At 38.0% G+C, this 13,167-nt stretch overlaps 2 protein-coding genes across 2 annotated transcripts; both read left to right on the plus strand.

Annotated features, from left to right (window-relative positions):
• The first annotated feature begins 6,720 nt into the window (after window positions 1–6,720).
• On the plus strand, window positions 6,721–8,565 carry LOC114291074 (uncharacterized). Its single transcript, XM_082881322.1, has 3 exons — window positions 6,721–7,266; window positions 7,414–7,668; window positions 7,876–8,565. The coding sequence occupies exons 1-3, from the start codon at window positions 6,721–6,723 to the stop codon at window positions 8,563–8,565; spliced, it is 1,491 nt and encodes a 496-aa protein (XP_082737448.1).
• Window positions 8,566–9,887: 1,322 nt separating this feature from the next.
• Window positions 9,888–10,568, plus strand: LOC145796260 (uncharacterized). The gene has a single exon (XM_082881323.1). The coding sequence runs from the start codon at window positions 9,888–9,890 to the stop codon at window positions 10,566–10,568; it is 681 nt and encodes a 226-aa protein (XP_082737449.1).
• The last annotated feature ends 2,599 nt before the right edge of the window (window positions 10,569–13,167 follow it).

A 13,167-nucleotide genomic window follows, 5' to 3' on the forward strand; every position in this document is an offset into this window, starting at 1 on the left:
ACCATGGACGCAATTAATTACTGCAAAAGAAAAAAATTGCAAAATGAGGGTTGTTTTTAAAAATTAACCATTTTAATTATTATTATTTTTTTAACAAAATGACATTTAAAAAAATAATAAGAATAATTGATTTTTTAGTAGTGATTTTTTAATTTTTTGACTATTTTTTATTATTATAAGTATCTTATATATATATATATATATATATTTAAAAATGAAAGCCAATGAGTAATATTATACAAACTAAGGACCCGTCTAAAAATTAGCCTTTTTATTGATTTTTTTATGAGGGGATGAAAAAAAGTTAATGTGCTGAAAAATGCCCTTTTTTAGTTATATAAAAAAAATCGTGAATTACTCAAATGTTTAATTTTTTTTAGTAATTTTTTAATTTTTTAGTAATTTTTTTAATTTTTTTTATTACTATTTTAGCCAAAAAAACAAATTACTAAACAAATGGGGCCTAAATTAAACTTACGGATCTAATTTACCAAGTGATATAATTTTTTTTTAAAAGAATTGGTAATAGGACAAATGTAATTTCAATGATGCATCAATTAATAAAAATAAAAAAACACTATGATTTTAACGGATGTGATTTCAAGATGCTAATTGATAACCTTTAGTTGAGAGGTGTATTATAAGGGAATTATCTCTTAATTACAATTTTCATTGATTATTTGCCACTTAGTTTTAAATTATAAAGTTTATCAATATCAATAGCCCATAATAATAATAATAATAATAAGAAAATAAAAAGCTAATTTTTAACTTTTTATCTATTTTGGGTCACATCACCTCTCACATTTTTATCCACAAAAAGATAAAATAGACTAAAAAAGCCAAAAAATCAACTTTTTACCAACTTCCTAAAACACTTCATTAATCTCTATAATACAGAAAAATAATCAATTTTTGCTTTGGACAAAAATTGATTGCCTGACCTCTTAGACTTGAGTGACTAACTCAACTAGTTCAATTAATTGAATTACTTGTTTTATTTTTGAGTAAACACTTCTAAATGGTTCCCTAATCTTGAAATTTAAAACTCTCAAACACTTGTTTGGGATGACCTAAATAAGTGTACTTTTTATCTTTTTACGAAAAGATGTGCAGAAAAGTAGAGAGATGATGTAATGAAAAAAAGATAAAAAGATAAAAAATGTGTACTTATTTAGGATAGCCAAACTTGACCTTATTTGTCTTGTTAAATGAAACGAAAAAAAAAACCCCACAAAGGCAAGAATAATATTCAAAAAGACAAATAAGTCCTCATTGAATAATTGTAATGTCAACCATACTAGTGACCATCCAACCCACAATTTGGTGCACATGGTGACACCAATATGTGTTGGGTAGGGTGGATGGGATGGGGTTTTAGATCTCGTTAGTCCTTTTTGATTCCTTTATATATATAAAATGATAATGAAATGAATGGTGAATGAAGCCACACCACACCCCATGTGATGTTGCTCCGTCAATTCACCCAACTCCAATCCCCATTTTGACTCCAACCTCTCTTCACAAAGCACATATATCATTATTTTGATACAATTTATTATGAATTAAAAAGAGTTATTATTCTCATTCTATTTTGTTCCAAAAACAACATATTCGTTATTTTTATTATACATAATTACATTAATATATTTTCACACAAAATATACTTCCTAAAAAAATTAAAATTCCAAAGTTATTAATGTATTTAGAGCAAAAAAGAGAGTGTATTAAAAACAAAGTGAAATAGGAATAACAGTTCCCATTAAAAATTAATAATTAAAAAGTAAAAATCAAAACATTTTTTCCCAATTTTTAGATAATTATTTTTTTAATTTTATTTAAATTATTTTTTGTCTAATAAGTTGCGAATAAAACTTATATATATATATATATATATGTATACACTATATATATATACTGATTTGTTTAGGAATGCAACTCGTATGGACCACTCCTTTATTAAAGAAATATGCTGTTGAGTCACATAGCAGATATCATGATATCCAAATAGGAAAGTACAAAAAAATATCACAATCACTCAACTTTCAATTCAAGATGTAACTTATCACAAGGAGAAGATAGCTAATTTTTGGAAATATAATTAGTCATAATAATTGTCATTGACGAGAGTGGGTAATGTGGAATGACATTGTTGTCGTCAGCAATGATTTAGATCATTAATTTTAGTGTTTTAATAAAACACTAATGATATGATAATGAATAAAAAAAATAAAAATAAAAACAAATTAAGACGAAAACATCACATCACTGTGGGTGAAATCCACTGCTAATTCATTAGAGCTATCTTTAGAGCTCAAAAATTAGAATTTCAAAGCATTTTTCTTGTTGTCATGCAGGGTCGGCCCTGAGTTTTTGGGGCTTAAGGCGAAATAATTTTTCGGGACCTTTTAGATATTCATAAGCATAAAAATAAAAATCACACTGTTTGGTTTAGAATTTTGAAAAATAATTATTTGAGTTTGCAATTCGTATTTTTTTTTATATTTTTTGTATTTGGCAACTTTTTTTATTTTTTTTTATAAAAAAAGTACAAATATTATAGTTTATAAGTGTATCTAAATTAGATGTATCTACAAAACAAATAAATAAAATTGCGTAAAATATTTAAAAACCACTAAAAAACACATATTGGGCCATAAAAAGAGAAGAAATAAAAATAGGCCCCACAGACATATACATATATTTTATATTTGATTTTTTTAATTGGGCTAACAACTAATACTTATAAATATTTTTTAACTGGGTCTTTTATCAATTGGGTCAAATAGAACTTTTGAGGCATTTTAAAATGGCCTAAATTAGTTAAACAAATTTGAGCCATTTTGAATTTTTGCTATAGTATAAGATAATGAATTTGGAGACCTTTTTTTGAGCTTAATTTTTGGGGCCCTATTGTCATGTTGTTGTGAGAGAGTTCTTTATTTATTTATTTCTTTTTAAACAAACAAAGAAATATTTAAAAAAGGTAAACAATTTATGAGCGTAGCTAACAAAATCCGAACAATCGATGCACGTTACTCACTATTTTGAGAGAATATTTTGAAGATCAAATTATTAGTCTAAGCCAATATTAAGACATTTACATTATTATCATCGTATACGGTATAATTTTGATGGTACTTTTATTTTTTCTTAAGCAAAATATGTAATGGAATACATAGTAGGCTTGAAATTGCATTCAAGGCAAAATACAGTTGATACAAGGTAAGCCATGATGTATAAAGATATACATGAGCAATGATCTCATTGCAAATGATTCTCACAAAAGGATAATTTCTATTTTTTAAAAAGAATAGTTTTGAGATACTCAACTTTTAGAATGTATGCTTGCAAATGAAACATAAGTCCTATATTCGGCCTCTTTTTCCACTTACGTTTGCACCACATTAGTTTTTTTCTAAATTTTTTTTTAAAATTTTATTTTAGTACAACGGAAAAAGAAAAACAAAGTAAAAAGGCAAGGGAACTTAGGCTAGATCCAGGGCCAGTTATGACATTTTTTGGGCCAAAAAGCTCCCGACAGGGGCCTTTCATACATTGAAAAAAGAAAAAATAATTGTAATCAAAACATTATTCACCAATTTTTTTTGACATAAAATTTACATAAATATATATAACAAAGTTTATAATAAAAAAATAACTAAAATAATCTAAACTCAAGTACTATGTAAAAAATAAACAAATTGTAATAAAATATCATTTAAACATCACCATTCTCACATTTTTAATTGCAAAATTGCTAATCAAACTCAAATAATTCAACTTATCAACTAAATATTTTTCAATAGATAAAATTACTAATCCATTTAATCTTTATTGTGACATAGGTAAAATTTATTTAGTTTTCAATTTAATTTTTTTTTTTTCACCAGAAACAATTGTAACGCATATAATTAGTTGTATTCAATACACAATTCATAAAACTGGAAACAACCATCTATTAATTTTAAATAACTCATTAAATCAATAGACTTTTCAATTTTTTGGGATAAAAACAATCATCTATTAGTTTTAAATATTTCACTCTATCAACCATGTATTAATTTTGAACATCCATCTTATTTTGTTTAGGTGGATTTTTTATTTGTTTATTTATTTTTATAAACTAGTATAATAGCTAAAAATATTTTGGAACCTTTTTTTTAATTAATTTTTGAGACTCAAAGCGACGACTTTACTGGTTTTGGATTAAAGCTGACCCTGGCTATATCCACCGATATTCCATCCCCACCATATCGGCAACAATTTGATTCCTAACAACCATGGGTGGTTTTTCCACCACCACCAAGGGTTCAGTTTGGTTTGCTCCCATGTTGGCGAGCTTGTTTGTGCATTGAGTGGCTTTGCGCATGATGTGGCAAATGGAACAAAAGATGCCTTGAGTCTTCACTATAACATATAAGAATTTTAGAGATCAAATTTTTTGGTATTTAAAAGTAAAAATTTTGTTGTAAAAGATATTTAGGGATCAATTTCTATAGTCGTAAGGATAGTTGCTAGAAGGTCGTCCTGAAAAGTTAAAAACAAGGCTTTTAGTGACAAAATTTTGAAAATATCACTAATAAATAAATTTTTAAAAACAAAATAATTTGGTCTCAAAATAGTTTATTTTTTGAAACAAAAATTTTGGTCCAAAAATGATAATAATTCATCACTAATGTCCAATTTTTGTTACTAAAAATATAATGACGACATTTTTCGTAACAAAAATATTTGGTTCTTAAAAAATAATTTTGTCTTTAAATTTTAGTTTCTAAAACCTTAATTTTTTGTATTGCTTCAACAATACTTCTGTAGGGACAGATCTGAGATGATCATTTACGGTAAGTTTGGTTGGAGAATTTGAAAAGAGATTTGAAAAAGGAAAGGGAAAAAATATTTGAAATTAGCTAAAATGTAAGTATATTTTTTCATATTTTAAATACCTTTTCTTTTTCCCTTTTTAAATTATTTTTCAAATCTCCCAACTAAATACAGGGTTAGTAAGCAACTTTGGCTCCAAGATTGAGTATGTTTCAATGATAACTTCACGGAGGCTTTTCTCTATCACAATTGTGAGGCCCCGATAGATTCCCACATTTCAACTTCTAGGTTTTGACAGTGAAAGGGGTAAATAAGAAATGGGTCGGACCCAAGCCTTGGGCCGGTCCAATCACCCAAGTCCAAATCCAAATAGGTCAGATGAGCATGTGGGCAACCCAACTAAGCCCAACTTCATGATCAACAGTCTACCCAAGCCCTCAAGCACTTGGGCACAACCCACAGTAGAAAGGCTAGTCCAACCATTATGCTGGGCTAGGCCGAATTGCAAGACCTAATCTATGGGCCGAACTAAAGTGGGCCGAGCCCACACAAAGATATCCGAATGGACCAGCCTATCCCAACAGAAGCCACGTCTAGGGCCGAACTGAGGAACCAAGGTACCGAGCTAAGGAAACCTCGCAGAGAAACGTAGAAGCTGTGAGTATATGCATGTGCAAGTTGCCACCTCAGCTGGTCCCCTACACATAGAATCACGAAAGCTGTTAAACCAGAAGAATGAGGTTTGTTATCAACATGACTACAATGAGTATAAGCACCTCTTGACAACTACCAGATGGTCCCCCACCTGGTGCCATGCTAAAGGAAAATCTAGCAGCACCAAAGTTCCATGAAACCATCTTGAGAAGCAAGTAAGGAACCTTATATATACTACATGAACTTCACATTGAAGGTAACTGAATCGATCCAAGCTGAACATCACTTACTTACAAACTCAACTCTCTACACTTCTTCTCCGATAACTTATTCCCACACCGGAGGGGTTATCCGGCCAACCCCGGCCAGGTAGCTCTTACGATGCTTCTTATGGCAGGAACCTCAAACCTTGGATAGTCCAACCGAGTACGGAGCCCCGATCCACTTTCATCTAGTGTGGAATCCGGTACGCACAATTGGTGCGGTGAGCGTGGATCACTTCGTCTCTAAGCTCTACACTTAGTTCCGGTGATGGGGATTGAGGACATCCCACCTTCGACACATACTCTACAGACGGAGAAGACAAAGGATAAAGGCTTGGCACTCCGAACAGTCCTAGAAGAACAAACTGGAAACAATAACCGGACACCTGAATCCGTTGAGCATCGATTACCTTTCGCTGGAGGTTTTTCTCATCACTTTCTTCTGGAAAAGGATTATAGAGACCGAATCATAGACTCCATGGGGATGGAGATATAGGAGCTAAAAGCCCAACTTAAAAGGGTACTGGGTGATCCAACGGAAAAGAAGACTGAAGCAGAGCCCTTTCGCTTGCAATGGAGGAGCTTATCTAGAGAGCCATCAGTGAAGAAGTTCCCCAGAAATAAGTCTGGGAAACAAAGCCAGCCTATCCCGGTACAGAGTGAGGCGTCGAGTAGCCACACCCGTGGGTCACGTCGGAGAAGGGCTAAAAGGCAGAAGACGGTTAGCCAATAGACTGAATACCCTCCTCAAGACCTTCGTACTTGGTTGATCGGCAACAAGCAGAACGAGCAACATCGGGATCATCTGGACCGCACTGTTCACCAGAGAGAGCATTGAGTGCTGGATAGGCTCGTTTCCTCGCTATTCTCCCCGGAAATTGAGGCCATGAGACCTCCAAAGAAATTCACCATGCCAAAGTTCACTTTGTACGATGGGAAGTCAGACCCACTAACGCATATTAGCCATTACAGATAGATAATGTCTCTATGGAGCCGAGATGAGGCACTGATGTGCAAAGTCTTCCCATCCAGCTTAAGAAAAACTGGACATCGATGGTTCGATCGGCTCCCTGCTGGATCAATTCATGGCTGGAAACAGCTCTCCGAAGAGTTCCTAGCCAGGTTCGTTTCCAGTACTAAAATCTCGAAAGAGCCGGATACACTGTTCGGTCTCCGAAAGGAGCAGGAAGAAACGCTGCGCAGTTATGCTAGGAGGTACTGGGAAGAGTACAATGACCTGGAGGAAAATGTGTGCAGTGAGCAGATGGCCGTTATGCCTTTCAAACATGGTTTGCGACCGGAAAGTAAGTTGAGACAATCACTTACCAAGCGCCCGACCACAGCATTGAAAAATTTGCGTGCCAAGATTGAGCAGTACACTCGCCTCGAAGATGATCAGATCCTCATCGAGGTAGTATCAGCACAACAAACAGCTCGCCATAAGAAGAAAACAGATCGAGGAGAACACCGAGGCCTCACAGTGAATGAGGTGGATAAGTCCAAATCTCACGAAGCCGTTGTGACTGTATTCAAAGAACCGATCTATCGAATCTTGGAAAAGATCAAGAGAGAGCCCTTCTTTGTTTGACCGCCAAAAATGTTGGGAGATCCGGCTCGGTGCAATTAGAAGCTCAGATGCACCTACTATTAAGACAGGGGACACATGACTTAGAACTGCAGAGCACTGAAGCAACACTTAGAGGACCTAGTAGCAGCTGGGCACCTTCGGGATTACATTGATCAGTATAAGGAAGTAACCGAACCGGGGAACCCACCACCAGAACCGAATACTGAGCACCCACCTCGGCTAATAATAAATGTGATCCATGGAACAGCGACCCAGGGATGTGAGGAGGCACTGAAAGAAGAGATTGCTAAGGCTGTGGAAATTCAGCAAGTCATATCAGTAGAGCCCGCATCGAAAAAGGTATGCACGGTACCCAAACCCCCCTTGTGCACTGTTTCATTTACTAGAAAAGATTTAGAAGGCATACAACACTCACATACTGATGCACTGATTATAACTGTGGGAATTGGGAAATGATTTGACGTAAAACGAGTCTTGGTAGATCAAGGCAGCGCAGCAGACATATTATATTATGACTTGTTCAGAAAGCTTGGTCTCTCCGAGCAGGACCTCACCCCAGCGACAGCTCCGTTAGTTGGCTTCAATTCACAGCTAGAATGGCCGCTTGGCAGAATAGTGTTGCCAGTCGTGGCAGGAACAAAAGCCCTCCAGACAGAGTTTCTAGTTATTAATACACCATCCCCTTACAACGTCATACTTGGCCGTCCATGGATTCATCAAATGGAGGCAGTCCCTTTAACCTACCATCAGCTCATCCGTTTCCCAACGGAATACGGAGTAGAGCAGATCTCAGAGGATCAAGTTGCGTCCAAACATTGCTTCATGGCGGCATTGAAGGCAAAGCAACTCTGCAACCAGGTACAAACAATGGAAATGGCCGAACAACCAGTCTTGGAAGATGTAGGGGGAGCCCCAGAGGAAAAGATAGTAGAGGATTTGGAGAAAGTCCTAGTAAAAAAGGATGATCCAGAAAAGTACTTCCTTATCGGTACCTCGCTAGGCGCTGATGAGAAACTTCAGCTGCTGGAATTGCTGAGGGAAAATATGGAAGTATTCGCATGGTCAGCATATGATACTCCAGGGTTGGACCTAGAATTTGCTTGCCACAAGCTCAACATCAACCCTTCCGCTCGGCCCATTGTACAAAAAAGTCGGAGATCCTCAGTTGAGCACACTGAAGCAGTAATTGCCGAAGTTGAAAAACTCCTGGCATCGGGAGCGATCAGAGAAGTTTAGTATCCACAATGGCTGTCCAACACAGTCGTAGTAAAAAAGAAGAACAGAAAATGGAGAGTTTGCGTTGACTTCACTTGCTTAAACAAAGCCTGCCCCAAAATAGCTTTCCGCTGCCTCGCATCGATCAACTGGTAGACTCAACAGCAGGGCATGAGCGCATGAGCTTTCTGGACGCTTATAGCGGCTATTACTAGATATCACTGTTCGGTCCGGATCAAGAAAAGACAGTATTTATCACTCCGAGAGGAACTTACTGCTACAAAGTAATGTCGTTCGGCCTCAAGAACGCCGGGGCAACCTATTAGCGAATGATCACTCGGATGTTCAAGGACCAACTTAGGAAAACCATGGAAGCTTATTTAGATGATATGGTAGTAAAAATCAAGCTCGCTACAAACCACCTTGCAGACTTGAGAGAAGTTTTTGACATCCTGAAAAACCATTAGCTTCGCCTCGATGCCTCGAAATGCGTTTTCGGGGTAGGAACATGGAAGTTCTTGGGATACATGGTCACTCGCAGAGGAATTGAGGCGAATCCAGATCAAATCAAAGCAATATAAGATCTTGAAGTACCAATAAAGGCTAAAGAGCTGTAGAAACTGGCCGGAATGGCGGTCGCCCTGAATCGGTTCATCAGTAAATCTTCAGATCGGATGAAGCCCTCCTTCCAGCTATTAAGGAAAAGGGAAGCGTTTGAATGGAGTTCCGAGTGTACCGAAGCACTGCAAAGTCTCAAAAGATACCTCAGCACACCACCTCTTCTGTCCACTCCAGAACCAGGAGATGAGCTGTACCTATATCTAGCAGTCTCAGATCATGCCGTAAGCGCAGTACTAATTCGAGAAGTTAACAAGGAACAGAGGCCAATATACTTTGTTAGCAACACTTTACTAGATGCCGAGACACAGTATCTACCCTTGGAAAAGTTAGCTTACGGGCTGCTTATCGCCTCAAGAAAGTTGCAACATTACTTCTAGAGGCATACCATCAATGTCCTCACTAAATTCCCCCTTAGATCTGTATTCAGCTGAGCTGATTTCTCTGGTCGAATAGCAAAATGGGCGGTAGAACTTGGTGAGTTTGACATTTGGTATCAACCTAGGACGACGATCAAGGCCCAGGTCTTAGCAGATTTCGTCGCAGAATTTGCTCCCACCCAGAGTATCGAGCCAGAGAATCCTAGTTCGGCACAGGCGCCATGCATCACCGAACATGGAAAACACTGCGCTTCGGACGCATGAAGACTTTTTATTGGAAACATCTGGCAGCTTTATGTTAACGGGTCATCCAATAACCGAGGCTCGGGGGTAGGAGTAGTACTTATGCCACAAGAAGGATTTATCTGGGAACAAGCTCTCAGGCTCGGTTGGAAGGCTTCAAACAATGAGGCAGAGTACGAAGCATTATTGGTTGGCTTACGTAATGCCGAACACTTCAGTGCAGAACAGCTTCTTGTTTTCAGCGATTCACAACTAGTGGTAAACCAGCTCTCTGGGATCTATGAAACACGAGATGAAAGAATGGCTATGTACGCAGGCAAGGCCAAAGACCTACTCAAAAAGTTTCAATCCATACGAGTGGAACGGATTAGTTGGGACAAAAACAGCCATGCTGATGCTCTGGCTTGCCTCGTCTCATCAGTGGATACCAAAGATGCTGGAAAAGTTTGGGTTGAGTTCGTGCCAGAACCAAGCATTGCATCTCCAGTCCTCTGCAGCAACTTAGAGTCGAGCTGGATGGATCCGATACTTGCTTTTCTAAAATCTGGTACTCTCTCCAAAGATAAAAAGGAAGCTAACAAAGTCAGACATAGGTCGGCTCGGTTTTGGATCTCACCATCGGGAAAGCTGTACAGACGCTCCTATCTTGGCCTTTATTTTCTATCTGTGCATCCAAATCTGGTTGACAATGTTCTCTACGAAATTCACGATAGGATTTGTGGATCCCACGTTGGTGTAAGGTCGCTGGCACAGGCATACCGAGCCCTTACTCACGGGTACTAGTGGCCACGGATGCAACAAGATGCGCAGCAGTACGTACAGAAGTGTGATAAATGTCAGAGGTTTGCTCCACTCATTCATCAGCCAGCCAAAACTCTCATTCCACTCACTAGCCTATGGCCCTTTGCCCAATGGGGTCTGGATATTGTTGGACCATTGGCACGAGGCACTGGGAACAGGCGATTCTTCATTGCTGCAACCGACTATTTCACTAAGTGGGTTAAAGTCGAGGCGCTGGCAAGTATCAAAGAAGCGGATACGAAGCGGTTTGTCATGAGAAACGTGGTGATGCGTTTCGGCATCCCGCGGATACTGATTGCGGATAATGAAACATAGTTCGATGGAAAAATCTTCAGAAAGTTTTGTGCCGACCGCAGGATCGAGTATCGGAACTCTTCTCTAGGGTACCCACAAAGTAATGGACAGGCAGAAGCGTCAAACAAAACCATCATCAATGGAGTAAAGAAACGGCTTGAGCATGCAAAAGAAATATGGGTTGAAGAGTTACCCCACTTACTATGGGCATACCGAACCACAGCACGGCACTTAACGGGAGAAACACCTTACTCCCTAACTTACGGAATGGAGGCCGTCATCCCACTCGAAGTAGGTCTCTCAACCCTTCGGTCTGAATTGTTTGAAAGCACAAGTAATGAGGAAGCTATTGCATAAGCACTAGATATGGCAGAGGGCCGAAGAGAAGCAGTAATGATCAGACTTATCGCGTATCAGTAGCAGCTCATCAAAAGTTTCAATCAAAAAGTCTCCCCAAGGCAATTCAGACCTGGAGAACTGGTTCTGAGAAAAGTTATGGATCACAAAAGGGTGCCTGGCGAAGGCAAACTTGGGCCTAACTGGGAGGGACCGTACAAAATCACAATTGTTGCTGGAAATGGAGCTTACTACCTAGAGGATCTCAAAGGTAGAGCTATACCTCGGCCTTAGAATGTAGCAAATCTCAAGAAATACTACAAATAGAATTATCCCCCAACTTCTCTATCAGAATGTAAAGGCAACTGTTGACCAATGCAAATGCTTTCCCACTTCTTTCAAATTTATCAAATTCTTGTAATTAGCTTTGATGTTTATCAAACGGAATTAGCTTTGGTACTCACCAAATAGAGTTAGCTTTGATGTTTATCAAACGGAATTAGCTTTGGTACTCACCAAACAGAATTAGCTTTGGTACTTACTAAACAGAAATAACTTTGATGTTTATCAAATGGAATTAGCTTTGATGTTTATCAAATGGAATTAGCTTTGGTACTTACCAAACGGAAATAGCTTTGATGTTTATCAAACGGAATTAGCTTTGATGTTTATAAAACGAACTTAGCTTTGGTTTAAACCCAAACGAGCTTAGTTTCAGAACAACTGAACGGAATTTAAATTTGGTTAGCACTCAAACATGCCAAGTGGTATTGCTTGATGGAATTATGTTTGGCAACTAAATTGGATTTTAGCCAAGTGGAATTGCTCTGTGGAAACCACACTAACATATCTTAAGTAAACATCTCTGAATCCACAAAATTTCTTAAGTATCGTCACGTCAACACTTCAGTACTGATGCGAACAAACAGAGTTGGAACAAACTTGACTCAGCTCTGTCAGAAGCAAACTTCCAGCATTAGTCTTACTCAACTCCAGACGAGGGCAAACAATTGTTTTTTCAAACCAACCTGGACTTGAGTAAGACACCTCTTCATGCCTTTATCCCATTCAAATGCACCTGTGCTATCAAAGTTGTAACAGACTTATGCAGTTCTACCTAAGAGCACAATCTTCAATACTAATCTTACTTAGCTCCAGGTGGGGGCAAACAATTGTTTTTTAGAACCAACTTGGACCTAAGTAAGACCCTCTTCATTTCATTACAAAATCAAGCACAACCATGTAACATATTCGTTACCTAGACCGAGCATCCGTTCGGCCCCGAGGTCCCAACAGGGGTAAGCAGTACAGAAAACATTTAGACATAGAAGCTAAACAGCATCAGATTGCAAATTCAAAAGGAAAATCCCATCATCCAACAAAAGGCACAGATGGTCTCATAGCCAGCAACAAAGAAAAGAAGAAAAAAAAAAAAAGAAAAAGAAAAATTGTCTTGGCGAGTATAGAGAGAAAGCTCGTTAAGGGGGCCGAGCCACATCACATCAAAACAGAAAAGCAAAAACTTCAATTCCATTCAGAGAGAACTTTAACTTTCATTAATAGAGAGAACCTCAAGAGCAGTGTCCACAATCTTGTCCAGGCCGTCTTGAGGAGAAAAAGTACAGGCAGCTCCAACTTCCTGAGAAGTGGAAGCTTCCTTAACCACATCTCCCGCAGCTTCAGTCTCCAGGGTTTCACCCCCTTTAACATTCACCGTTTCAATGGCAACATCACTGTCCTGAGTCTTGTTTGCAGAATCAATTTTCGGGAAAACTTCAGCTGGAAGAACAGCAGGGGTGGAGACAATCTTTGAACCCAAGGACCTTGAGGGAATTGGGACATCCTGGAGCAGGGGAGACCCTTCAGGAACCAGGGCAGCAACTAAAGTACTCGTCCAACCCTTTAGAAAGAGCTTATCTTGCTGCACTAGCACCTTCTCCTTATAGGCAGC

The sequence above is a fragment of the Camellia sinensis genome, chromosome 7, assembly GCF_055761805.1.
Source record: "Camellia sinensis isolate YWXY chromosome 7, ASM5576180v1, whole genome shotgun sequence".
Taxonomy (NCBI): Eukaryota; Viridiplantae; Streptophyta; class Magnoliopsida; order Ericales; family Theaceae; genus Camellia; species Camellia sinensis.

Excerpts from the sequence above, each read along its gene's own strand:
- LOC145796260 (XM_082881323.1), top strand. The coding sequence starts at position 9,888 with ATGCCACAAGAAGGATTTATCTGGGAACAAGCTCTCAGGCTCGGTTGG.
- LOC114291074 (XM_082881322.1), top strand. The coding sequence starts at position 6,721 with ATGTCTCTATGGAGCCGAGATGAGGCACTGATGTGCAAAGTCTTCCCA. Across the intron at positions 7,267-7,413 it reads CTCACGAAGCCGTTGTGACT|AACTGCAGAGCACTGAAGCA; the intron begins GTATTCAAAGAA and ends CACATGACTTAG. Across the intron at positions 7,669-7,875 it reads TAGAGCCCGCATCGAAAAAG|GACCTCACCCCAGCGACAGC; the intron begins GTATGCACGGTA and ends CTCTCCGAGCAG.